At 40.5% G+C, this 24,958-nt stretch overlaps 2 protein-coding genes across 5 annotated transcripts; both read right to left on the bottom strand.

Annotated features, from left to right (window-relative positions):
• Positions 1 to 659: 659 nt before the first annotated feature.
• LOC124023252 (tumor necrosis factor receptor superfamily member 14-like) lies at positions 660 to 3,351 on the bottom strand. Of its 2 annotated transcripts, XM_046337788.1 has the most exons (6): positions 2,582 to 3,351; positions 1,920 to 2,019; positions 1,698 to 1,823; positions 1,411 to 1,566; positions 1,212 to 1,299; positions 660 to 1,075 (listed from the first exon to the last, which is right to left on the bottom strand). In XM_046337788.1, the coding sequence occupies exons 1-6, from the start codon at positions 2,606 to 2,608 to the stop codon at positions 880 to 882; spliced, it is 693 nt and encodes a 230-aa protein (XP_046193744.1). In that variant the 5' UTR covers positions 2,609 to 3,351; the 3' UTR covers positions 660 to 879. The 2 variants fall into 2 exon arrangements, with proteins under 2 accessions (XP_046193744.1, XP_046193745.1); XM_046337789.1 differs by lacking the exon at positions 1,698 to 1,823.
• A 9,435-nt stretch (positions 3,352 to 12,786) lies between these two features.
• On the bottom strand, positions 12,787 to 24,067 carry LOC124032347 (tumor necrosis factor receptor superfamily member 14-like). Of its 3 annotated transcripts, XM_046344679.1 has the most exons (11): positions 23,523 to 23,880; positions 23,241 to 23,280; positions 17,391 to 17,480; positions 16,737 to 16,862; positions 16,330 to 16,488; positions 16,043 to 16,127; positions 14,765 to 14,922; positions 14,590 to 14,604; positions 14,475 to 14,494; positions 14,165 to 14,214; positions 12,787 to 13,802 (listed from the first exon to the last, which is right to left on the bottom strand). In XM_046344679.1, exons 1-11 carry the CDS (start codon positions 23,523 to 23,525, stop codon positions 13,757 to 13,759), a joined length of 792 nt encoding a protein of 263 aa, XP_046200635.1. In that variant the 5' UTR covers positions 23,526 to 23,880; the 3' UTR covers positions 12,787 to 13,756. The 3 variants fall into 3 exon arrangements, with proteins under 3 accessions (XP_046200635.1, XP_046200636.1, XP_046200634.1); XM_046344680.1 differs by lacking the exons at positions 23,241 to 23,280; positions 23,523 to 23,880 and adding an exon at positions 23,904 to 24,067; XM_046344678.1 differs by lacking the exons at positions 23,241 to 23,280; positions 23,523 to 23,880 and adding an exon at positions 18,084 to 19,776 and having other exon boundaries at positions 17,391 to 18,033.
• Between the last annotated feature and the right edge of the window lie 891 nt (positions 24,068 to 24,958).

Genomic DNA, 24,958 nt, shown 5'->3' with positions numbered 1-24,958 from the left:
CTATGAAGCATTCATTTGGGCTTCAATTTCTGAGGCTGGTAACTCTAATGAACTTATCCTCTGCAGCAGAGGTAACTCTGGGTCTTCCTTTCCTGTGGCGGTCCTCAGGAGAGACAGTTTCATCATAGCGCTTGATGGTTTTTGCAACTGCACTTGAAGAAACTTTTCCAGATTGACTAACCTTCATGTCTTAATGTCCTTTTTCTTTGCTTATTTGAGCTGTTCTTGCCATAATATGGACTTTGTGTTTTTCCAAATAGGGCTTTCTTCTGTATACCACCCCAACCACAACACAACTGATTGGCTCAAGCGCATTAAGAAGGAAAGGAATTCCAAAAATGAACTTTTAACAAGGCACACCTGTGAATCGAAAAGCATTCCAGGTGACTATTACATCAAATCAATGTAAATTGTCCAGTGGCGATTTTATGAATTGTTCAGCAATCTTATGGCTTGGGGCTGGTTGAGAGAATGCCAAGAGTGTGCAAAGCTGTCATCAACGCAAAGGATGGCTACTTTGAAGAATATCAAATATATTTGGATTTGTTTAACACTTTTTTGCTTTACTACATGATTGCATATGTGTTATTTCCTAATGTTGATGTCTTCACTATTATTGTACAATGTAGAACATAGTAAAAATAAAGAAAAACCCTGGAATGAGAAGGTGTCAAATTTTGACTGGTACTTTATCTCTGTTCTTGTGTGTTTTATTTGAATCCTCGTGTTACTATTTGTATTTATTTTTTAACTGCATCATCGGGAAGAGCTCGTTAGTTACACCCGTTGTATTCGCCGCAGGTGACAAATCACATTTGATTTAGTGCTATTTGATATTTCTCACTTAAACAATAAATGTACAATTCCCACAAAATAATCTCACGAGTTAAAGGATCTTCTGTGTTTTTTTCTTCTTCTTTTCATAATAGCTGCCGTCGTCACGGCTGCTATCACAGCGAGTACCCCCACCACCACAGCGAATATTAATGTAGCTATAGGTGAGATTTGTGGTCCACATTCAGAGTCGGACCAATGAGTTCCAGATTTAATTTGCTGAAGCTTTAAGGTATCACATCTATAATAGGAGAAATAGACCACTGGTAAATTGACAATGCGGTCATCCAACATTCAGCTTTACATTTCTATGTTAATATTGTAGTATTTCGATTATATTTTGAGGGAAATAACCATTGTACATGAGCCACACTTACTGTGTGTGTGGCTGGCAGGATGTAAATGATCCATTTGAATAGGTATCACCAGTACAGTCAGAACACACAGTATCTGTAGATATTGTTCCTGCACCAACACAGGGTGAAATTCATTAAGGATCCTGACTTGAGATGTGCTTAACTCATGATTGAATAAATCATGTACTGATGTCATAGGGAGATTTACATGAAGACCAACCTGTGTGGCTGATGTATTGACCAGGTTTACAGCTGCTGTGTCTCTGGGCTGCTCTACAACCCTCCTTAGTTGGGTCTAGACAGTAGAACCCCTCCAGTGTCCCACAGACAGTGTCTGATGAAGGTGTACATGGCTGCTTTACCTTCAAACCCAAACCTAGAGAGAAAACATGGCATCTATTATCTGATGCAGAATACAACTGACATAACCTCATAGCATAACAGCATAGAGTAACATATCAGTGTTTGTGTCTGGGTTTCAGTACAGACACACAGCACCACTCTTACCTGGATCACAGTTGGTACACACTTTGCATTTTATGAGACCATTGGGCTCATCAAGGAATGTAGAATCAACACAGGGCACACAGCTGGTGCTGGTGAATTCAGTACAATGCTTATATACATGATTTCCTGGTGAAGAGAGAATCACAATGTCATGTTTTTCTGTTAGTGTTGATGATGCATTGACATCTGGTGATTCATATGATGTAAAGAGAGAGTCCTTACCTGGTGAACACATGGGACAACATTCATCCCCTATTCTGTACTCAGCTCTACCACATGCAATACAGGATCCAATGCTTACAAACACCAATATAATAGGTATCTGGAAATAGAGAACAGAATTCTAACCCAAATTTTCACATTTCAAATGAAATTATTATATGGGACGATTTCAAATAGGCGTTTGTGAGTTTGGTGGCGCACCCTGGTGTGTTTTTAAAGTCATTCTTTAAAGGTGTGACACCAAGCCCTAGCTAACCTAGGTCAGCGTTTCCCAAACTCGGTCCTGGGGACCCAAAAGGGTGCACGTTTTGGTTGTCGCCCTAGCACTACATAGCTGACTCAAATAACCAAAGCTTGACGATGAGTTCATTATCTGAATCAGCTGTGTAGTGCGAGGGCACAAAGCAAAACATACACCCCTTGGGTTCCCCAGGACCGAATTTGGGAAACACTGACCTAGGTTAGTGGACAAAAATTCAGTCAATAAATGTGAAAATGTACTTCTCTCCACCAGTTTATTTTACGAGGTTTCAGTAAAATGGACAGAACTAGTAGGATAATAATAACTGATTTATATTTAATGGAGGAAATATTTACATTTGATAATTGTTTTTTAAACACGCCAAGCCACAACATGTGCAAATCAGAAACATTTGACTTACAGTCCACAAGCTTTCAAACTGTGCCATCGTTCCTCAATCCTCTCCAACTCACTGGAAGACCCACACACTGGATTTGTGAAGTTCTTTAGAGTTTTGAAGAATCGAGATGAACTGACCTGTAGACTTAATGTAAATATAATCCTTTCAGTTTGTAAATCATGATTTCTTGCTGAATTGAATCAGTAAAAAAAAAAACGAACTGTAATAAGATGGTTAACTGTGTGAAACAGGTAAATAGTTATTAGAGAATGCTGCCATCTTGGCCACTATACAGCTACGACCGGAAGTGATTTTTGTAGCAGGTTTGGAGAGCATTTTCCCTAACCTTAACCTAACTCTCCTAACCTGCTGTGTAAATTCTTCTAACGGCCCATGCAATCCAGGATCCTTGAGACATCACTACCCCATTGATCTGGGGAATTTGGCTTGCTTTCTTTCCTCAACGTGATAATGGGTGTGAGCAGCATCATCGTTATCTGGTTCACTGTCTGCTCGGTCTAGCATCATCCTACTTGGGAATGAATAGACTCATTAGACAAATATAGGGAACACACATTATGAACTCATTTGCGGTTAAGTGTGTATGTAGACATAATTAGGATTATTGTGTCATGTCATAAGTGTTCCCGCTACCCTAGTGTTAATTACTATTACATATGAACATTTTTTTCTGAATAAATGCCTAATATGTTACCATTGGCTCATAAAACATTATAAAAAGTTGAACTATTTATTTAGTAAATTAGTGCCTGGCTGTCATCAAATCAAAGTTCATTGGTCACTTGCCCAGAATACAGGATGTAAACGTTGCAGTGAAATGCTTACTCACAGGCTATCCTCAACAGCGCAATACACATGTACTGTACAACAAAACACAGCCAAGTACTAGAAAAATATTTTTAAAAGAAGTCTTAAAAGTACTAGGAATATATACAATAGAAATATGCTGGGATCTGCAATGAAGTAAATAGTAGCAGCAGCAGTATTGACCGTGTGTGTCAGTGTTCATTTAAAAAAAAATATATATATATATATATATATATATATACACACACACATACACACACATATACAGAGATATTTGAATAGGATTGTAAGGGATCTCGTCCTCCTCTTCTGAGGAGGAGTAGCGAGAAGGATCTGAGGACCAAAACGCAGCGTGGTAAGTGTCCATAATTTATTGAAGCAAAAATGAACACTGAACAAAAACAATAAACAACAAACAAACAGTCCCGTAAGGTGCGTGACAAAACACTAAACAGGAAATAAACACCGACGAAATCCAGGTGGAAAAAGGCTACCTAAGTATGATTCTCAATCAGAGACAACTAACGACACCTGCCTCTGATTGAGAACCATACTAGGCCGAACACAAAAACCAACATAGAAAAACAAACATAGACTGCCCACCCCAACTCACGCCCTGACCATACTAAAACAAAGACAAAACAAAGGAACTAAGGTCAGAACGTGACAAGGATACATATTGGCTATCATTTGTATTTTATAGTTATGTCTTTGTCTTTTAAATCTGATCACAAACATAGGCCTATGACATTGCACCACATTCGTGTCTCAAAAACATCTAATCTTTGCTTCAGAAGGTTATTGTTTTTTGTCATGAATGTTGTTCTGGAGGCAGCTCTGCAGCTCTGCAGAGTGGTCCCTAGTTGGCACAGCCACAAAGTCATAAAATATCATTTTAAACCTATCCTTAACAACACTGCTAACCCTAATGCCTAACTCTAACCTTAAATTAAGACCCAAAAGTTCATTTTCGTCTAAATACTTTTTTTTTGACAAAATAGCCAATGTTGACTTTGCAGCTGGCCTATTGTAAGGGGGAAACGCTCAATTCTGCCTCCAGGACAAGACTCATGACTAATGATCCTCTATTTAGGCAGCAAACATGGCAATAGGCCTAGCTGAATAATGAGTTTTAGCTGTCAGTGAAAAGCATCTAAAATGTTTGACAATAATGTGTCTTGAGTAAAATTTTAAATGCTGAGACAAGAAGAAGCAGAGGGGTTTGTGGAGAAGATATGGGCATCTTTCTCCAGAATGCAAGCACTCAGCTCTCCAGAAGGTGCCCTGCTGTCCCCTGACAATTGCTGAACATTCAATGTGTCATTGTGTGAATTGTTTGTTCTTTGTTTATTTTGATCAATTCTTCATTACATATGTAAACAGTAGGCTAGTAAATGTACTGTTCATCCCCGTCATTTGGTTACATTAATTACTGATAATGCATGCATTACAGTCATTTACCGTTCTCATTCTCGGGGTGGATACATTGTCTGCAGAGTTTACAACCTGCTACACTTGTGAGAAACAAGTTTTGGTTAATTTCATAATCATAATTTAGGAGTTTTGTCAGTGTTTTCGTTGTCTTTTGTTTAGAGTGCTCCATGTTAGCAATGAGCATGTGTGGTTTCTCTGTCCTGATAACGTTGAGGGAGCATGTGCACCTGAGCAACCTCCTGAATTGATACAATGTTGCACTTCACTAGAGATAGAAAAGGGAGGCACACCAGCAGAGTAGAGATTAATGCGATTGAAAGAACCAGATTTTTTTTTACATTTAATATATTTTACATTTAACGATGGAAGTTATATGCTGCATTTATTGCTGCATTGGCCAAAAGGCTCTCTGAGTTCCATGCACTAGTGTCTTTAGCCGCCAATGGATCATGGTGTATCAATGTCCAGTTCTAAATTGGTTTAGGACCTATTTAACCAGTCTAGAGTTGTTTGTCACCTGTGGTGAACATAACTCAGAGAAAATACATATCAGATGTGGCATTCCACAAGATTCAATTTTGGGTCCGGTACTGTTCAGTTTACAGTTGAAGTCGGAAGTTTACATAAACTAGTTTTAATGACTCCAACCTAAGTGTTTCAACCACTCCACACATGTCTTGTTAACAAACTATAGTTTTGGTCAGTTGGTTAGGACATCTACTTTTGTAACGTTCTGAGTGTAGTGGGTGAGAAGTCAGGCGCAGGAAGCAGAGAGTTCAGGGTAGTGCTACTTTAATGCACAAAACGGGGAACATAAATCAACCCCACGAAAACACAGGGCGTAGAGTCGTGACAACTTTGTGCATGACACAAGTCATTTTTCCAACAATTGTTTACAGACAGATTATTTCACTTATATTTCACTGTATCACAATTCCAGTGGGTCAGAAGTTTACAAACACTAAGTTGACAGTGCCTTTAAACAGCTTGGAAATTTCAGAAAATTATGTCATGGCTTTTAGAAGCTTCTGATAGGTTAATTCACTGGCAACAAAGATAAAACACCAGGTAAAAAACCTAGGTGTCATTTTAGATTCAGAATTTATTTACGAATCACACATTAGGAATGTGACCAAAATAGCCTTTTACCACCTTAGTGTAGCCGATGTGAATTGGCTAGCTAGTTAGCGGTGGTGTGCGCTAGTGGCGTTTCAATCGGTGACGTCACTTGCTCTGAGACCTTGAAGTAGTGGTTCCCCTTGTTGACGTGTGCAGAGCGTCCCTGGTTCGCGCCCAGGTCGGGGCGAGGGGATGAACGTAAAGTCTATACTGGAACATTGCCACAGTGCGGCTGTTTCGATTGAGTTCAGCAGTGCACTTTCAAAGCAGGCAAGTTGAGTCACCAAGAGGTAGTACAGACATTGTAAACAAAAGGGAGAGAACAGTGCACTTTCAAAGCAGAAGGCAAGTTGAGTCACCAAGAGGTAGAACAGACATTGTAAACAAAAGGGAGAGAACAGCCTTGTAGTAAAATTACAAATACAGTCATTCATCAAGATTAAAATGACATAACATGTTAAATCCAGTAGCAGGAGGCTATTTTTATACACATAAATAATCCATATCTTACCCTGCCTTGGTTAGCGTTTGGACCTCATACTTTCACTTTCAATCGTTGATTTTGTCATTTTGAAAGTGAAAGTAGGAGGTTCAAATGCTATCCAAGGCAGGGTAAGATAACTCCTGTCATTTTGAAAGCCTATGTTCTATCAATTGGTAAAATAAAACATTTCCTCCCAAGTAACTTGTTAGTAGTCTGCCTGTGAAAATCAGGAAATCGTGTAAGAACGCTTCAGAGCTATATCATTATTGGCTGGAGATATGGATTTACACAGTGTCACATTACATAACGCTTTCAAAACAATGACCTACACTCCAGACCGCCAAAATTCAGCCAATAGATGTCCTTCCTTGTCTGGAACACATCCATCCGTTTATATCGTCATGACAAAGTATAGCTTTCGCTTAGATGTGCTCAATCTAAACAGTGTACTAAGTTAATTAATAACCTCCGTTTCTTCTTCAAGTACCATGTAGCAATGCGCTGAGTCTGTGGGATAACCGAACACGCTTCAAGCTAAAATGTGATTTAAACACCAAAAGGTGTAATATATTATCTCCTGGAACACATCCAAGTCCTGTGAATACATCTTCATATTCACTCAAAATGTCAGTGCCTGTCCTTTGTTCAAGCTTGAATATTCTCGGTAGTAAACCCATTTGCTGACAAGCTGATGTTCCAAGTATTGCAGGTGCATCTTGTTCTATCACTTGACATTCCAGGTCAAACACTTTCTCTTTGTATTTGCAGTTGAGTGTTTTCTTGCTTTTTTGCTCTATCTGGTGGCCAGAATAGGTGACTAGTTTGCTGTTGGATTTTTGCATGGAATTAAATACTTGGATGGCTCACAACTTCCTCCAGCTAAATCAAGACAAGACCAAGGTACTTATTTTTGGAGCAAAGAGAGAGAATCTGGCTGCACATTTTATTAGCCCCACTCACTTTCACTTTCAGAGTTTTCAAGTCTCACCTGGACAAGACTTTACATTCAGTTCCTGTATCCATCTTAAAAGTACGTGTGGTTGTTAATTTTCAGTGTTTCTGAGTAATCTGCCGCGCACTTGGTCATTTGTGATTTCACACACAATTCTGTCCCGTATCAGTGACTCAGTAAATTGTTGAAACTCAAAGTCATTTTTTAGATCAGTCCCATTAGCATCAATTGACTTTGTTTGTCCTTGCACTCTCGTAAAAAAAGATATCGGACTTAACGTTACCTGATGCATTTTTTTCTTGGCTCATATTACGTTCGGAAAGGGTATTTAATACATCCAAGTCATCTACATCATCGTCAAAATCAATAGTATTGAATACCTTGATTCCATCATCTCCGGCTACGTGCAGGAACGTGGCACATTTCCCCTTTTCGGATTTCTCGGAAATGCCACCGGCGATGATATATAGTAAAGGTTGAATTTCTGGATCCACACTAGATTTCCCTCTAGGTTCAGAGTAGTTGGTGGTCTCATTTGTTCCATGTTTCGGAATGTTGAGCTTTCCTTGTATAACTTTTAAACTTCTGAAACCATATAATATATTAGCACACTGATGCAGGGATGCGGGTGGCAGAACAACGTTGATCAGATGTCATGGGGGTCAAGGTCAAGTGCAGACGATCACATGTAGTAATTAGTAATAGCGCCACCCACACGCACTCCAGGTAAGTACATGAACATACATGTCAAAAGGTTATCAAAAGGGATGTTTATTCCGAGTGGATATTGGCCCCATTGTGAATCCATATGAAATGTATGTTTTCTTAAAAGAACATTAAGCCTGCAATTTAATTTGATGAATTAGTTTCTGTAATCCCCACTGTTTTCATGTAATTGTAACTCTACTTTTATTGCATAAAAACCCCCCAAATACAAACAATAATGCTGCAATGAAGCAGTGAGGCATAAGGACTGTTCTTAGCATGATGCAGAGCATGTTCATTCATTCTGATTGTGTCCCTCAAACGCCATTGTTTAGATTTACATAAAATAACATAAAAATATAGGACAAAACACACATCCCAACAAGAAAGACACTACATCAAATCACATTTATTTATATAGACCTTCTTACATCAGCTGATATATCAAAGGGCTGTACAGAAGCCCAGCCTAAAACCCCAAACAGCAAGCAATGCAGGTGGCTAGGAAAAACTCCCTAGAAAGGCCAAAACCTAGGAAGAAACCTAGAGAGGAACCAGGCTATGAGGGGTGGCCAGTCCTCTTCTGGCTGTGCCGGGAGGAGATTACAACAGAGATTATATACATAGAGACATAAGACAACATAGCATGGCAGCAACACATGAAAACACAACATGGCAGCAACACATGGAAACACAACATGGCAGCAGCACAACATGGTAGCTGCACAAAACACGGTACAAACATTATTGGGCACAGACAACAGCACAAAGGGAAAGAAGGTAGAGACAACAATACATCACGCTAAGCATCCACAACTCAACCTTTCTTGTGGGAACCCCACTTTGAATCCAGTTTATTAACTGTGACTTAAATTTTTAATTTCACATTCAAATCACTCTTAGTTAATAGTTTGTTTTACTGTCCAAAATGACAAGGAATCCAGTCAACAGTCAGAGAGGGAAGGTCCATCTGCCTTCAATTGAGGACAGTCAGAAGTGTCCATGTGCCAGAGCAACAGCAGAGCATCCCAACGTCATCCCTAAATCGGCCCCCTCCCTCCAGTTTAAGATGACGTCCTTATCATGTTGCCTGCTTTTTGAATGGATGACCCTTCAAATGTAACCCTTGCAATGTCATGAATAAAAGCATATGCCCATAGATAATACCACGTCAAAACAAAACATTGAAATAAACATTTGTTTAGTGTTCGAGAGGTAAAACAAACAGCCTATGAAAGAAAAGAAAACGTAGTGAATAAAGTGAAAGTTAATGAATGTTTCTTGCGTCTAACTGAAGCCTGCAGGTGAACGGCTCCACAAAAGGAAATGGCAGGTTTAGCCAGGATCAGCTAGAGAGGGTCATCAGAACAAGTCTAACTTCACCACTACCACCATGGCTGAGGACAGGTACCATGGTACATGACCCTACTACATGAGAAGGTTCATCATGTTATACAGATTGGTGTTGCCTGGTCTGAAAACCTCCCTGTAGACACTTTAAATGGCCCCTAGTAGATCTAGAAGGATCTGATGGTTGTTAGCACTATGGTTGGCTCAGTGGGGTGTGAACCATATTGGAGGTTGGTAGTGACTGTAGTTGTAGTATTGTAACCCCCTTTTTTTTTTTACAGGAGTTTGTTTACATGTTCTATTTATATCTGTAAATTAACCAATGATATCAAGGCACACCCAGCCATGTTTACAGACACCTACCTGTGTGTGTCCTTTGACACAATATAAACTGGTGACACACAGTGTTTTTCATTATACCCTGACGAAGACAGCTTGTCTGTCAAAACGTTGGTTATTAGGTTATTAAAATATTGCATCTGAGCTCCTAGAGCGTGGCTCTCCTTTTTCATTTCAAGTGTTCTACTTCGTTAGCCGGCACCTCGCCTAAACAGGTGTTCTACTTCGTTAGCCGGCACCTCACCTAAACAGGTGTTCTACTCCGTTAGCCGTCACCTCGCCTAAACAGGTGTTCTACTCTGCTAGCCGGCACCTCGCCTAAACAGGTGTTCTACTCTGCTAGCCGGCACCTCGCCTAAACAGGTGTTCTACTCCGCTATCCAGCACCTCGCCTAAACAGGTGTTCTACTCTGCTAGCCGGCACCTCGCCTAAACAGGTGTTCTACTCTGCTAGCCGGCACCTCGCCTAAACAGGTGTTCTACTCTGCTAGCCGGCACCTCGCCTAAACAGGTGTTCTACTCTGCTAGCCGGCACCTCGCCTAAACAGGTGTTCTACTCTGCTAGCCGGCACCTAGCGTAAACAGGTGTTCTACTCCGTTAGCTGGCACCTAGCCTAAACAGGTGTTCTACTCTGCTAGCCGGCACCTCGCCTAAACAGGTGTTCTACTCTGCTAGCCGGCACCTCGCCTAAACAGGTGTTCTACTCTGCTAGCCGGCACCTCGCCTAAACAGGTGTTCTACTCCGTTAGCTAGCACCTAGCCTAAACAGGTGTTCTACTCCGTTAGCAGCACCTAGCCTAAACAGGTGTTCTACTCCGTTAGCCAGCACCTCGCCTAAACAGGTGTTCTACTCCGTTAGCCAGCACCTCGCCTAAACAGGTGTTCTACTCCGTTAGCCGGCACCTCACCTAAACAGGTGTTCTACTCCGTTAGCCGGCACCTCGCCTAAACAGGTGTTCTACTCCGTTAGCTAGCACCTCGCCTAAACAGGTGTTCTACTCCGCTAGCTAGCACCTCGCCTAAACAGGTGTTCTACTCCGTTAGCCGGCACCTCGCCTAAACAGGTGTTCTACTCCGTTAGCTAGCACCTCGCCTAAACAGGTGTGCATTTCTTTCGCCTCCAGATGAGGAAATCACTCACTTGTCAAAGTTTGAAGAGGAGTGTTTGAAGAAAAACCAAGAGATCTCTGTGCTTCAGGAGGAGCTGACAAAACTGATCATTTCTCATAATGAGGACGTGGCCAGAGGTCAGGTAGGAAGTAGGAACTTCTCTGTACTGTATATTTCAGAGTTCTGTGAGAGTATTGTAGTTTACGTACTGAATAACAAGTTGTGACCTTTGTTAATTTAAGGTTTAATGGGTATACAGACATATACTGATTACCACTAACTATAACAGTGCCATCTGTCCCTCTGCCTTTGAACCATATAGGTTGACTAACATTTACAACAAGATTGATCTGGTTTAGGGACAATACAATTATCCTACCTAGATTAACCTATACCACAATACAACTATCCTACCTAGACTACAGTAGCCTACAACACCACTATACAATTATCCTACCTAGGGACAATACAATTATCCTACCTAGATTAACCTATACCACAATACAACTATCCTACCTAGACTACAGTAGCCTACAACACCACTATACAATTATCCTACCTAGACTATAGTATCCTATAACACCACAATACAATTATCATACCTAGATTACAGTAGGCTACAGTATAACACCACAATACAAGTATCTTGCCCTAGACTATAGTAGTTTATAACACCACAATACAAGTATCCTGCCCTAGACTATAGTAGTTTATAACACCACAATACAAGTATCCTGCCCTAGACTATAGTAGTTTATAACACCACAATACAAGTATCCTGCCCTAGACTATAGTAGTTTATAACACCACAATACAAGTATCCTGCCCTAGACTATAGTAGTTTATAACACCACAATACAATAAAAGTATCCTGCCCTAGACTATAGTAACCTATAACACCACAATACAATGAGTAATTGCATTACTGTTTTAAAGTGAGTACAAAATTCTACTCTAGGCTGCAGTGAAAATGTCATCCCTTAAGATGGCACCGAGAGAAGACTGACGTTTTATGTGTCCCCAACCTATTGTGTTTTTTGTTTGTTTCTTTGCGTTGTTTGTTACTTATTTTTAAACTTATTTCATACATAATGTCGCAGCTACAGTCTCTTATGACCGAAAATAACTTCTGGACATCAGGACTGTGATTACTCACCACGGACTGTCAGAATCCTTTTTTTCCTTTAACAAGTCTGATGAGCCCAAGGTGAATGATATACTGCTCTCCCGGGAACAGGCCCAGATCCTCGTGATTTGCGTGAAGAGAAGGTGGAGAAAAAGGGTCCAAAGGGCGGGCTGCTTTCTGAGAATTCGTAAGCGATCGAATAAACCCCCGCTTCCTTCCATTCTGCTAGCAAACGTGCAATCTTTGGAAAATACAATCGATCTACGCAGAAGATTAAACTACCAACGGGACATTGAAAACTGTATCTTATATTTCACGGAGTCGTGGCTGAACGACGACACTATCAACATACTGGTTATATGCTGTACCGGCAGGATAGAACAGCGGCATATGGTAAGACAAGGGGCGGTGGACTATGTATTTTTGTAAATAACAGCTGGTGCACGATATCTAAGGAAGTCTCAAGCTATTGCTCACCTGAGGTAGAGTATCTCATGATAAGCTGTAGACCACACTATCTACCTAGAGAGTTTTCATCTGTATTTTTCATAGCTGTTTACATACCACCACAGTCAGAGGCTGGCACTAAGACAGTATTGAATGAGCTGTATTCCACCATAAGCAAAAAAGAAAACGCTCACCCAGAGGCGGCGCTCCTAGTAGCCGGGGACTTTAATGTAGGGAAACTTAAAATCAATTTTTTTTATACCAATGTTAGATTCTGGGTTAAACATGATACATCAGAGACATGATACATCATAAGTAATACTATAGTATCTGAGGAGTAATATATTAATTTTATTCACGATTCATTCAGGATTATCCGTAATCATGGAAGAATCCACATAAGGGAAAAGAAACCCTTTAGGAAGTAAATCTTAACAAAGAGCGGTACTCAAACCACTTATATTAAACATGTTCATTTAACTTAAAAACATCTCTATTTAGTATTTTGATCGGCGACAAGGTTAATTTTAGCTATTGCCATAGTAACAACTGACGCCAGTGCGTCACTGGCAGGAATCAAGCAAATTGTCTGTGGTAATTGATTTTTCGCGCGGAGAGTGAATGGAAGAGAGTGAGGTTAGGTGCAGACAATGAAGATGGCAACAACAATTCAAACATGAACTGTATGGCGTTCTAAATCCTAGTGTTTCCGTTCCCCTTTAATATAAAAGTGTTTAGAAACATTTAATTGTTAAACACAATGAAAGTGACATCAAAATGACACAATACATTATTTACCCTTAATTTCTACTGGGCACAAAATAATCTGAAACACAACCAAAACAAACAAGCATGTTGTAGTCATTGTGTGTAGTCATTGTGTAGTCATTGTGTGTAGTCATTGTGTGTTATGAATATGGGACCAAATACTTTACTGTATACTTTTTATACACATATAGCACCAGTCAAGTTTGGACACACCTACCTACTCTCTACATTGTAGAATAATAGTGAAGACATCAAAACTTTGAAATAACACGTATGGAATCACGTAGTAACCAAAAAGTACAAAATACATTTTATATTTGAGATTCTTCAAAGTAGCCACCCTTTGCTTGATGACAGCTTTGCACACTCTTGGCATTCACTGTATTCAACAGTCCACTCCAGATAAGTATACTTAAAGTCAAAATGCAGGAGAAAATACATTGCAGTTCATAAGTACTCGATTCATGAGAACAGCCTTCTGAGTATCTGCATGCATTCATGGCACTTCATCTGAGTTTGGTGGATGCTGACTGTCAATCAGTTACAACATTACCAGGCACATTCTCTGCTGTTTCCTCTCTGGAAAACAACAAGCAAACAAGTCAATAATTTAGTTAGCAATAGTATAAAGTAGGGCCGGGACGATTGCAGTATTTTTCCAATGGAAAAAAATTCAACCACGAAGCAGGCCAATCACTTTGGTACTTTAAAAACCTTCTGTATGTAGTCTGTTAAAGCTTGGAATATAAATTAATGTGACTGCATGACATAATGTTGTTTGTTTCCAACATTAGGGCTGTTTTCCTAAAGAAGTTAAATCAGCTTTGTCTTTTGTTTCATTGTCATAATACTGGTATCGTCCCAGCCCTAGTATAAAGTAATCTGTTTACTCAGTTATTACTATGATAGTCTGAAATATTGAATCCAAATAGATGACATACAGGGAGTTACTGGTAGATACTTGTAGATGTCCCGTTTCTTGCACAGGAACCTATGAGGTATTACACAAGTTAGGATCGCTATAGCAACTAAAACGGACTAAATTACAATAACATTGGATTCTTTATCCATAAAATTAACAGAATTTTTCACTCACTACAAATCATTTTTCAGGAAAAACTAACTTTGACAATGGATTTGATTTCATAACAATGTTATAAGAGGGTTTGTTTGTATTAAAACTTCAAATTACTAGGATTTGGATTTCAAAATATTTTAAACAAATAGAAAAGTTTAAATAGAATGACTTACCTCATAGAATCCATGTAACTCTGAAAGTTCAGTAGAAATAGTCAGATTAATAGAGGCAAAACAAACTAGTTAACATGGTGAGGAAGGTATTAATGTAAAATAAATATTGACTGACCTTTCTTACGTTTAGCTGAAAGCACAACAAGAATAATCTGATTAGTTGGGGTAAAGACAACTCACCATGAGTTGCATGTTTATGTATTAGAATAGCAAGTTACATGACAATTACATGCTTTTAAAGAAGTGACTCATTAAATAGAGAAATAAAGTTAAATAAACAAAGGACTAACCTCTTGCCAGGTAGACACCAAACAGTGCAGCAACTGTTAGGACTAATAATAATATTGGAACTATTAGAGTGGTATGGATCCTTAGTGGCACTTTGTTACAAATAACATCTTGTCTAGAATGTCCATCTTCAGTCTTCATGCGTCCCATTGCTGCACAACTGCAGAGTAAGCAACACAAACACTTATCTAACTAGACAGGTCAACTACAGCATATTCTAACGTCAGGTTTTATATGGGTTAATGGTAAATCAATTTCAATTCAATCACATTTTGACAGCATTCCATTTGATTTAATTTAAACTTTCCATACATATTTGCCTATAGAAGAAGTGGTTATGAAGTTACTTTTTGGACCTGAATGACAAAACATTCAGGAGATGAAGGTGCTCAAATTTGACCCATTTTGCATAGCCCACCATAACAGGAGACATCCATGTCTTCATCACTGGAAAAGATAAACGCTTGTGTTTGATATCATTTTAAAACTTAAAAACAGGGTTGTTCAACTATTTAATCATTTCTTGAAAAGAAAGTTTGATACCTACTGTGCCTCGTTTTTCCCCAAAAATGTTTAAATAGTTTGAAACACCTGTTAGTAAGCTTTTAAATTATATCAATCTCAATCATTTATCTTTTCCAGTGATGAAGACATGGATGTCTCATGGTAAGGTTGTAAGGATCAAAGCTGGTAGAGATGAGAAGCAGGTACAGGGAGAGAACATTTAATTATCAACGGACAAGAACACATAACGACATTAATGCTGACACAGGGAACAAACGGGGAAGCAGACCGTTATAGATGGGGAAATCAACAAAGGGAAGGAGTCCAGGTGAGTCCAATGAGCACTGCTGCGCGTAATGATGGTGACAGGTGTGCGTAATGAATAATGGCGCCCTTGAGAACCAAAGAGGGAGAGCGGGAGCAGGCGTGACAATGGTGGGGTATGCAAAATAGGTCAACAACTTTAATCTCTTGAATGTTTTGGCATTCAGGTTAAAAAAAAGCCACTTTCTGAGCACTTTCTACAATGGGCAAATATGTATGGAAGGTTTTGTTCAAAAGAGGTGCTGTCAAAAAGTTAATGAATTCAAAAGGATTTACCATTAATCCAGCCTGTAATTATATTGTCAACCAAAATCTGGTAGCCAGAACTTGATTTATAGATTGCTATCAGAGCATTGATCCTGCTTTCTGAAATGTAATATCATCAATGTCACAATTTAAAAAAGAAAACCTAACGCAATTTAAGAAACTCTAGAACAAAAACGATGACCTACTCAGTCCAAGCAGTGCAGTTCACACCATATTGTGAGTAAAAGCCATGCTGACACTCCTCACACATGGTATCTGTTGTCTTTGTACCTATATGGTGAGAATAAACAATGTTATCATGTTTAAAAGTTAACAATTGTGGTGCTGGAGAAGTCAAAATCACCTGAGGTATGACTTCACTGCAAAAAGAAACCAGAGGAAAAAAACCCACCATCTATCTAGAGCCCACATTATGTTCAGTTATCAGAATTATAATGTCCTGTATGATATTTAGCCTCTACCTCATACTTACCAGGTGATTTAGTACTCTGTCCCGGTGAACAGTGTGTATGTCCTACTGCAAAGCTACACTCAGAGTTGGATGAGTAGCTTCTACAGTAGTATCCATCTAGAACGTGGCAGACTGTGTTACTTGTTGGTTTGCACTCTGTCTGAGTGAACAGGCCCTGTCCTGGAAAATATCAGATTCATTTCAGTCAGAGGACTACTTATGAGAAGGCCCCTCATACCCTTTTCACACTATTGTGGTGACCTGAAACATAAGACACTGACTCAGATATTTTCTATTTTACATTGTACTTTCCAGTTGGTGGATGCAGAACCAAACCAGTGCCACACAACTCAGCTCAGCAGTGAAAAGGGTATGATGTGTACTGCTAAAAGGAAAGATGGGAAGGTTTAGAAGAAATGTAAATGTACCTGGGTCACAGGAACTGCAGGGAAAGCACTTGGTTAGACCATTGGCCTCGTTCATGAAGGTCCCTCTGATACAGGGTATACAAGATGTGCTGGACTCTATTGTACAATCTCTCCGGACCACCAAGCCTAATCATAGAAAATACAACTTATTGAGACGTTTCATATTTTCTTTAAAAAGGTCAGTTTTCCACTTTTTAACATTATATTCACCATCTCCACAACCATACCAGTATGTAGTGAAAAAGATATAAGAACGAGTCCTAAGAAAACGACACCCTATGATGTCACAGGGGGGGGGGGGTCATAAATGTAAACACAAAGATGCAGAGACCTGTGTTCCATGAAACATGCCTCTCATTTACAGCATGAGACTAAAATACTGTATTGTGAGATTGTAGGCTACCTCCCCCTTGTTTACTTACGTATTTCTCCAATCCATTGTGTGGGGTGGCAGGGTAGCCTAGTGGTTAGAGTGTTAGTAACCGAAAGGTTGCAAGTTCGAATCCCTGAGCTGACAAGGTACAAATCTGTCGTTCTGCCCCTGAACAGGCAGTTAAACCCACTGTTCCTAGGCCGTCATTGAAAATAAGACTTGCCTAGTAAAATAAAAGTGTGCAAAATCCTTTTTAAAGATGAAGCATTAATTTATATTACCTTTATTACACATTGGGCAGCACTGACCATCATTAGTTTTGTATTCTGCTGGACCACAATCCTTTCCAAATACAAGCACAAAATGAAAACCTGAAACGACATAAAATATATACAGACTAAGTGGCAGTCTGTAAAGCCATGGTCGCATTGGCAGTTTGAAGTGACTCATCCAATTATAATCTGTTCTTCATCCTGCAGTCTAAACAGCCAAAAAGCACATGGTATCAGATATTTCAGGACACATTTCAAGTCAGATACAAATCTGTGATCTGAATGTTCAAATCTGATTTATTTCAAGTCGTTTAGACTAATTTTGGCATATCTTGTCATATCTTGCTAGCTACTCTGACAGTTTGACAAGAACATGTGGTAGCTAATTATCTTCAAAATTGGGCTCCCAAGTGACACAGCGGTCTAAGGCACTGCACCTCAGTGGTAGAGGTGTCACTACAGACACTGTTTCGAATCCAGGCTGTATCACAACCAGATGTGATTGGGAGTCCCATAGGGCAGCGCACAATTGGCCCAGCGTTGTCTGGGTTTGGCCGGTGTAGGCTGTCATTGTAAATAACAATTTGTTCTTTAACTAACTTGCCTTGTTAAATAAAGGTTTTTTTTAAAAGTGTGAATGTGCAACAGGTACCTAGGTGTGAATGTGCAACAGGTACCTAGGTGTGAATGTGCAACAGGTACCTAGGTGTGAATGTGCAACAGGTACCTAGGTGTGAATGTGCAACAGGTACCTAGGTGTGAATGTGCAACAGGTACCTAGGTGTGAATGTGCAACAGGTACCTAGGTAGTTTTGGCCAAAAAGGACCATTTTGAAAGTTGAATCATCTTTGTCCTTTGAGGCTTTAGAAGTGTTTTTACACAATGATTTTGAACATTCAAAGCAACTGTGAAACTTCCATGACGACACATTGTTGTCATCACCTTAGGTTGTTACATAACTTCTGAGTGATGGGAAGCAGGAGCACCACCACCAATCAGCCTAAACCATTACGCACACCATAGAAATAAGAATGAATAGAACAGACTTTGAAGCTCTAACCCTGGCAATTGACTGGTAAATTCATGGGTACACTTGCAATGGCTGCCTGTTATTGTGATGCAATAATTTTCATAACATTGTGGAATGTTTCATCAACTGATGCTGGATTGCCATGGTAATGTAGATCGTTAATTAAAATAATGCTAACTGATGTGACTCATGCAATGGCATTTATTTCTTTGCAAAATGGCTGCCATTCCACCCATTATTCCATCATTGACTTGAATGGAAACGCCCTTTCTATCCGTTCTTATTTCTATGGCGCACACACGCCTGTCATTACTATGACAAATAGCGTAGCCATGTCGAAAAATGACAGCTTTCTGACTCTAAACACAGATCCGAATTAGTCATTTGTATCTAAGTATTTGGACAGTCACTGTTCCTAAACGTATTCATAGTCATGCCACGCCCTTGACAATAGCACACAGTCAGGAAGGTATAATTAAAACGCCATTTATAACTAACTTTACCCAACTAACAAGTGGAAATCTACTGGACAACATCGATCTAGACGTCGAGTCGAGAGTATTTACACTAAAATTCAAATCTGCATCTACACTTGCCAAGTTTGACCTGAAAAGAGCGACCTACACTTGTGACCGAGGTAAAGACAAGTTTCAAGTTGGAAATTTGACGGATATTCACACTTTCCAACCTCAATAGCTTTCAAATCACTTGAGCCACAGACTCCAAATGTTCACAATTTGGACATAATAATAATAAAAATAATAAAAATATGGAAATGTGAGCAGCATTTTGTATTCTGAGTTGAATTAGTTTGGGAGCATAAACAAAGTAATAACTTTTTTTACATTACAATTTCAATGGTCATGTGACTTACTGACCTCAAACAAGGTTCAAAATGTCCACTGACTACCCTTCTATATTGCACACCCTTTAGTTTGTCCATTTTCATCTCACACGATTTTACATAATTTTTTCTCCTTGGTCATGGCTCCTTGGTCGTGTGACCTACTGACCTCAAACTACTTTCAGAATGTCCACATTATAAAGGCACAAGGCAAGACCCAAATGCAGCCACAGGAGGCAGATGGCTGAGCTCCTATATTTATTTTTACAAAGGGAGTAGGCAAAGGCAGGTCGAGGACAGGTGAGAGTTTAAAAACCAGGTCAGAGTCCAAACAGTACCAGGCGATAGGCAGTCTCGAGGCAGGCCAGGAAGGGGTCAGAAACCAGATCCGAGTCCAAAACAGTACAAGGGGATAGGCAGGCTGGTAGTCAGAACAGGCAGAGTGGTTTGAAGTTAGGACAGGCAAGGGTCAAAACCAGGAGGACTAGAAACAAACAGAGACTGGGAAAAGTAGGAGCAAGGAAAAACGCTGGTTGACTTGGCAAACAAGACAGACTAGCACAGAGAGACAGGAAACACAGGGATATATACACTGGGGATAATAAGCAACACCTGAAGAGGGTGGAGACAATCACAAGGACAGGTGAACCAGATCAGGGGGTGACACACGGACTGGCGGAGACGGGCCCCGCGAGGCATCCAGTGTGGTAACAGGATCAATCCCGGAGAAGCTGGCGGGAGCCCCAGGGAGAGTTCTCTTTTCCAAGTGGAGGGCAGAGCGCCCTGGAATGGGTTCGCACCGGCTCTTGAAAATCCGGGGGAGAGGTTATAAATCTCACGCCGGGCCGTACCCATATCCGCAGCAGGTCTCCAAGGTGAACAGACTCTGGCATGTTAGAACAATGTAGGTAAGGGAAGTTGGCAAAAAAGATCTGTAACTTCGTGACAACAATTGGCTCTAAGGGCTGGGTCGGTTGGGCTGGGGTGCGAAGCGGGGCTGGGCTCGAGACGCGTCTAAGGGAGCAGTCGCTCCATCGCCCTCCTCTCACCACGATTGTACGTTTGTTGTGCGGCCCATCTCGCGGTGTCTCGTGTGTGGTCTCGCAAGCGGCTGCGTGCGTGCGGGGGTTCGTCGAGGTGGTTTCCGTTGGTGGGCCGAAGGCGGACCGGTGGGGGGGTTGAATCCGGTGGTTGGCGGCGGCAACTCTGGACGTGCGCCAGGCCCTTCTCGTGGATCTCACCAACTACGGCGTTCGCCGGCCCCACACATTGTAGGTGGGGAGGTCTCCTCAACGCTCACTAGACTTGAGACGGAGACTAAACCCATTGGCCCCACAGATGATAGGGCATTGCATGGATCTGGCTCATGCCCTACGAAGTGGGGAGAGGCATCTCCAGCTTGTCTTTAAAAAAAAAAGTATTTTACCTTTATTTAACTAGGCAAGTCAGTTAAGAACAAATTCTTATTTTCAATGAGGGCCTGGGAACAGTGGGTTAACTGCCTGTTCAGGGAGAGAACAGATTTGTACCTTGTCAGCTCAGGGGTTTGAACTTGTCGCGGTCACACTCAAATCACCTGTGGGGTGACTGTGACCCCTCATGTCAAAGTGAGGAATATCGATGAAGCGCTGGTAAAGGTGGTTCCTATGCTTCTGTCCCAGAGGGCTGACTGGGCAAGCAAATGATTGAAAGGGGATGAATATTTTCTGTTGCTTCTTCCCACACCCAGTTGATGGTGCCTCTAGATATTGCAAGGGGTATTTGATTCTCAAGCCTATAAGTATTGTGCTGGCACTTGATGTCGGTTGGGTTTCAAAAAGCAGTTAGAGTCTGTAGAAAGTTAGTAGCGGCAACTGAAGTGCAGTTTTAAAACAGAAAAGCCTCTGATGATACCACCGGGCGTGGCTGGGGGCAGCACTGAGGCTGTGGAAGTTGGGTTGGGGACTTAGTCTCTGAGCGGATAAAAGCAGGTGAGCCACTCCGAGTCCAAGCACGTGGTTCCTGACAGCGGGACTATAGACGTCTTAGTAATTCCAGGGAGTAAGCTATACTCTAAGGGAGAGGGGTGTTGACTGGATAGGGAGAGTAGGTGTGGAGGCCTGGAGTTCCAGGGAGTAAGCTATACACTCTCAGGCCCAGGGAGAGGGCAGGAAGGCGGGCAGGGAGTATAGGCCTAGAGGCCAGGAGTCAGAGGTCACCAGGTCAATGGGGGCCTGCCTGGAGGTCAGGAAGGCCCCAGGGAGAAAACCCAAGTGAATAGGTGAGTGAGTGACTGTCCTTCAGGGGAGCAGAGAAGGCAAATTAAATGTAAAGTTGTGTGAGATGAAAATGGACAAACTAAAGGGTTTGTAATGAGTAGGCCCACTGAGTGTTCATTCAGAACCTTGTTTGAAGTCAGTAGGTCACATGACCAAGGAGCTATTGAAATTAGAAACATTGAAAATTCATGTAAAAATGTGTGAGATTAAAATTGGCAAACTAAAGAGTGTGTGATGTGTAGGGACACTGAGTGTACATTCTGAACCTTGTTTGAAGTCAGTAGGTCACATGACCAAAGAGCTATTGAAATTCTAACATTTAAATCAATCATTTAAAATAGTGTGAGATGTAAATCGACCAAAAGAAAGAAGGTGTGCAATGTGTGTCTATACCATTGGCTTAGCTAGAACCAGTTAACATTTTAGGAGTAATTGAAATATGACAAATTAGATTTGTCACTATGTTGACGGTCCCTAACTGCTGTTGGTGGACATAAGGAAAACTACAGGCGGATATTAGTCGAATATCCAACCTGAAACTGACTTTACCTCGGTCACTTGTGTAGTTGGAAGCTCCGTTATCTATTTCGGGTCCGACACGTCAGGTGAGTACACTAGAATAATTTCCGAGTAACTCTGAATACAAGGCTGTCATAAAAATGCAATTTAATCAACATTTGGGATTTTGGTAGTAATTGTATGGCTCTGTCATTATCAGCTTGAAACTTCTGAATGTGCGCACGACTTCCAAGTCTCCACCCCAACCTTATTTTAATCTAATCAATCTAGTTTAGATAATGTAAAACATATTGTGGTAGCTATACATGCCGACCATTTTTAGGGTTTAACTTGATGCTGCTAGGCAAGTAAGGATTCAACACTGATGAAAGCATCATCTTTGCATTCAACATATTTGGCAACATGCCTGCTAAATGACTTAAATGTAATGTAAAATGTAACATGCCCGCACGCACATGGTTGCGAAGTTAGTAGCTAATACTGTAGTACAGTAGCTTGCTGATCCCATTTGGGGTGTAGCTAGAATCACCAATTTGATATTTGGACTAACACTATTTGATTTTAATTAGGACATTAGCTGAGAATCAACTGTATCTAGCAAACTTACAAAGGAGGATACTGTTCAGACGGAAGGCATACCATTTTCACTTGCTGACTTCACTAATACTGTAGTAGATAGCTAACGTTTGTTGATCCCATTTTGGGGGGTATAATATAGCTATATAATCACCAATTTGATAGTTGGACTAACATTACTTGATTTTCATTAGGACAGTAACTTTAGCTAAAAAAGCCGGCTAGCTAGATACAGTTCGCTAATTTACCAAAGAGGAAATACTGTTCAGACTGAAGGCATTACATTTTCACATGCTGACTTTGCTAATAACGTTACTCTAGTAGATAGCTAAAGTTTGCTGATTTACATATTGAGGGTAGCTAGAATCACCATCTTGATAGTTGGACTAACATTATATTTGATTCTCATTAGGACAGTAGCTGAGAACCAACTAGTTAAGGACTGGGTTCTGTAGCTCAGTTGGTAGAGCATGGCGCTTGTAACGCCAGGGTAGTGGGTTCGATCCCCGGGACCACCCATACATAGAATGTATGCACACATGACTGTAAGTCGCTTTGGATAAAAGCGTCTGCTAAATGGCATATATTATTATTATTATATTACTTAGTTAGATACAGTTGGTTAACTTACCAAGGAGGAAATACTGTTCAAGTCTACGTAACGTTAGTACCATTTTCACTTGCTGAAGAAAAAATGTCTACGCTCTTTACAATGACGATAGGTTAAACGTTACAGATAATTTAAAAAAAACAATAAGTGTCACGTTAAATTAATAAGTGTTGTAGTTTCAGTTGAATATCCTCTGCGGGCAGAAAAAGCGCACCGCTCTCAACTGGTTTTGGCACGAAGCCGCTCAACGGAAGACTGTCATCCGTAGCCGGTAGGGTAGAACAACGTTAGTAACGTTAGTACCATTTTCACTTGCTGAAGAAAAAATGTCTACGCTCTTTACAATGACGATAGGTTAAACGTTACAGATAATTTAAAAAAAACAATAAGTGTCACGTTAAATTAATAAGTGTTGTAGTTTCAGTTGAATATCCTCTGCGGGCAGAAAAAGCGCACCGCTCTCAACTGGTTTTGGCACGAAGCCGCTCAACGGAAGACTGTCATCCGTAGCCGGTAGGGTAGAACAAGCAACAATGGTATTGAAAAAGTTTGGTCCAACTTCTTGGTTAGTTCATTTTTATTTAACTTGGCAAGTCAGTTAAGAACTCATTCTTATTTTACAATGACGACCTATGAACAGTGTGTTAACTGCCTTGCCCAGGGGCAGAATGGCAGATTTTTTACCTTGTCAGCTCAGGGATTTGATCCAGCAAAATGTTGGTTACTGGCTCAACGCTTTAACCACTAGGCGATCTCAGTAAACAATGGACATGATCGGGAAGTTCAGAGCTTCTGCTCTTTTCCGTTCATAAGAAACAAATGGATTGGTGGAAGAGGCAGGGCAGGCCAGGAGCAAGAAAGGAGGCTACCTGCCGCTCCAGGCTATTTATGATGGCCATTTCAGTAATCATGCACAGTTTGCGTCAGGAGCGTAGGCATGAGTGTGCTTGGGTGGACAAAGGCCCACCCACTGGGGAGTCAGGCCCACCCAATCAGATTGAGTGAAAACAAAATGAATGTAAGTGAAAATCTGAAAATATATAAGCAAACTTTATTTTTAAAAATATATATGGGAAAACAGGATTTTTCACACAGCATGCTTTTTCTTTGCTGGGCAGGCCGTTTGGGAAATGTTGGGCAAAGTTAGAGTATACCCAATTCTCCACTACCACCACTGACTATGTGTTAAGAATTTTCTAAATGTTTGACATGTTATGAATTCTAGCTAGGTGGCTAAGGTTAGCTAGGGGTAAGGTTAAGTTTAGGAGTTAGGTTAAAGGGTCAGGGAACGGTTAGCTAACTAAGTTAAGTAGTTGGAAAATAGCTAAAAAGTATTTGAGAATATTAAAGTTGTTCGTGATGAGATTTGAACTCGCAACCTTTGGTCTTAAGTAACCATCTATCTTATGTAACCATATGCAACATAGCATATACTATCCTGTGGGATAAAGGTCAGTGTCATGGATTGATTGGTATTGGAATGTATTTTCTTCATAATAATCCTTATAGTATACAGAGCTGGTCCTTACCTGGTGAACACATAGGACAGCATTCATCACCTGTTCTGTACTCTGCTCTACCACATGCAAAGAGAGCTGAATGTTTAGAAGTGGAACACAAAATGAACACATTACCACGGTTGAAAAACGGTATACAGACCAATGATGTGTATAAACCCAGGATGACAGACGGTGTGCTGAATTGAGCCACCACACAGCCATTTTGGTAAAGATTTTGGA

This window comes from Oncorhynchus gorbuscha, linkage group LG03 (assembly GCF_021184085.1).
Source record: "Oncorhynchus gorbuscha isolate QuinsamMale2020 ecotype Even-year linkage group LG03, OgorEven_v1.0, whole genome shotgun sequence".
Taxonomy (NCBI): Eukaryota; Metazoa; Chordata; class Actinopteri; order Salmoniformes; family Salmonidae; genus Oncorhynchus; species Oncorhynchus gorbuscha.
The sequence above is the reverse complement of the archived record's forward strand: the minus strand, read 5'-3'. Positions and strand labels throughout refer to the sequence as shown.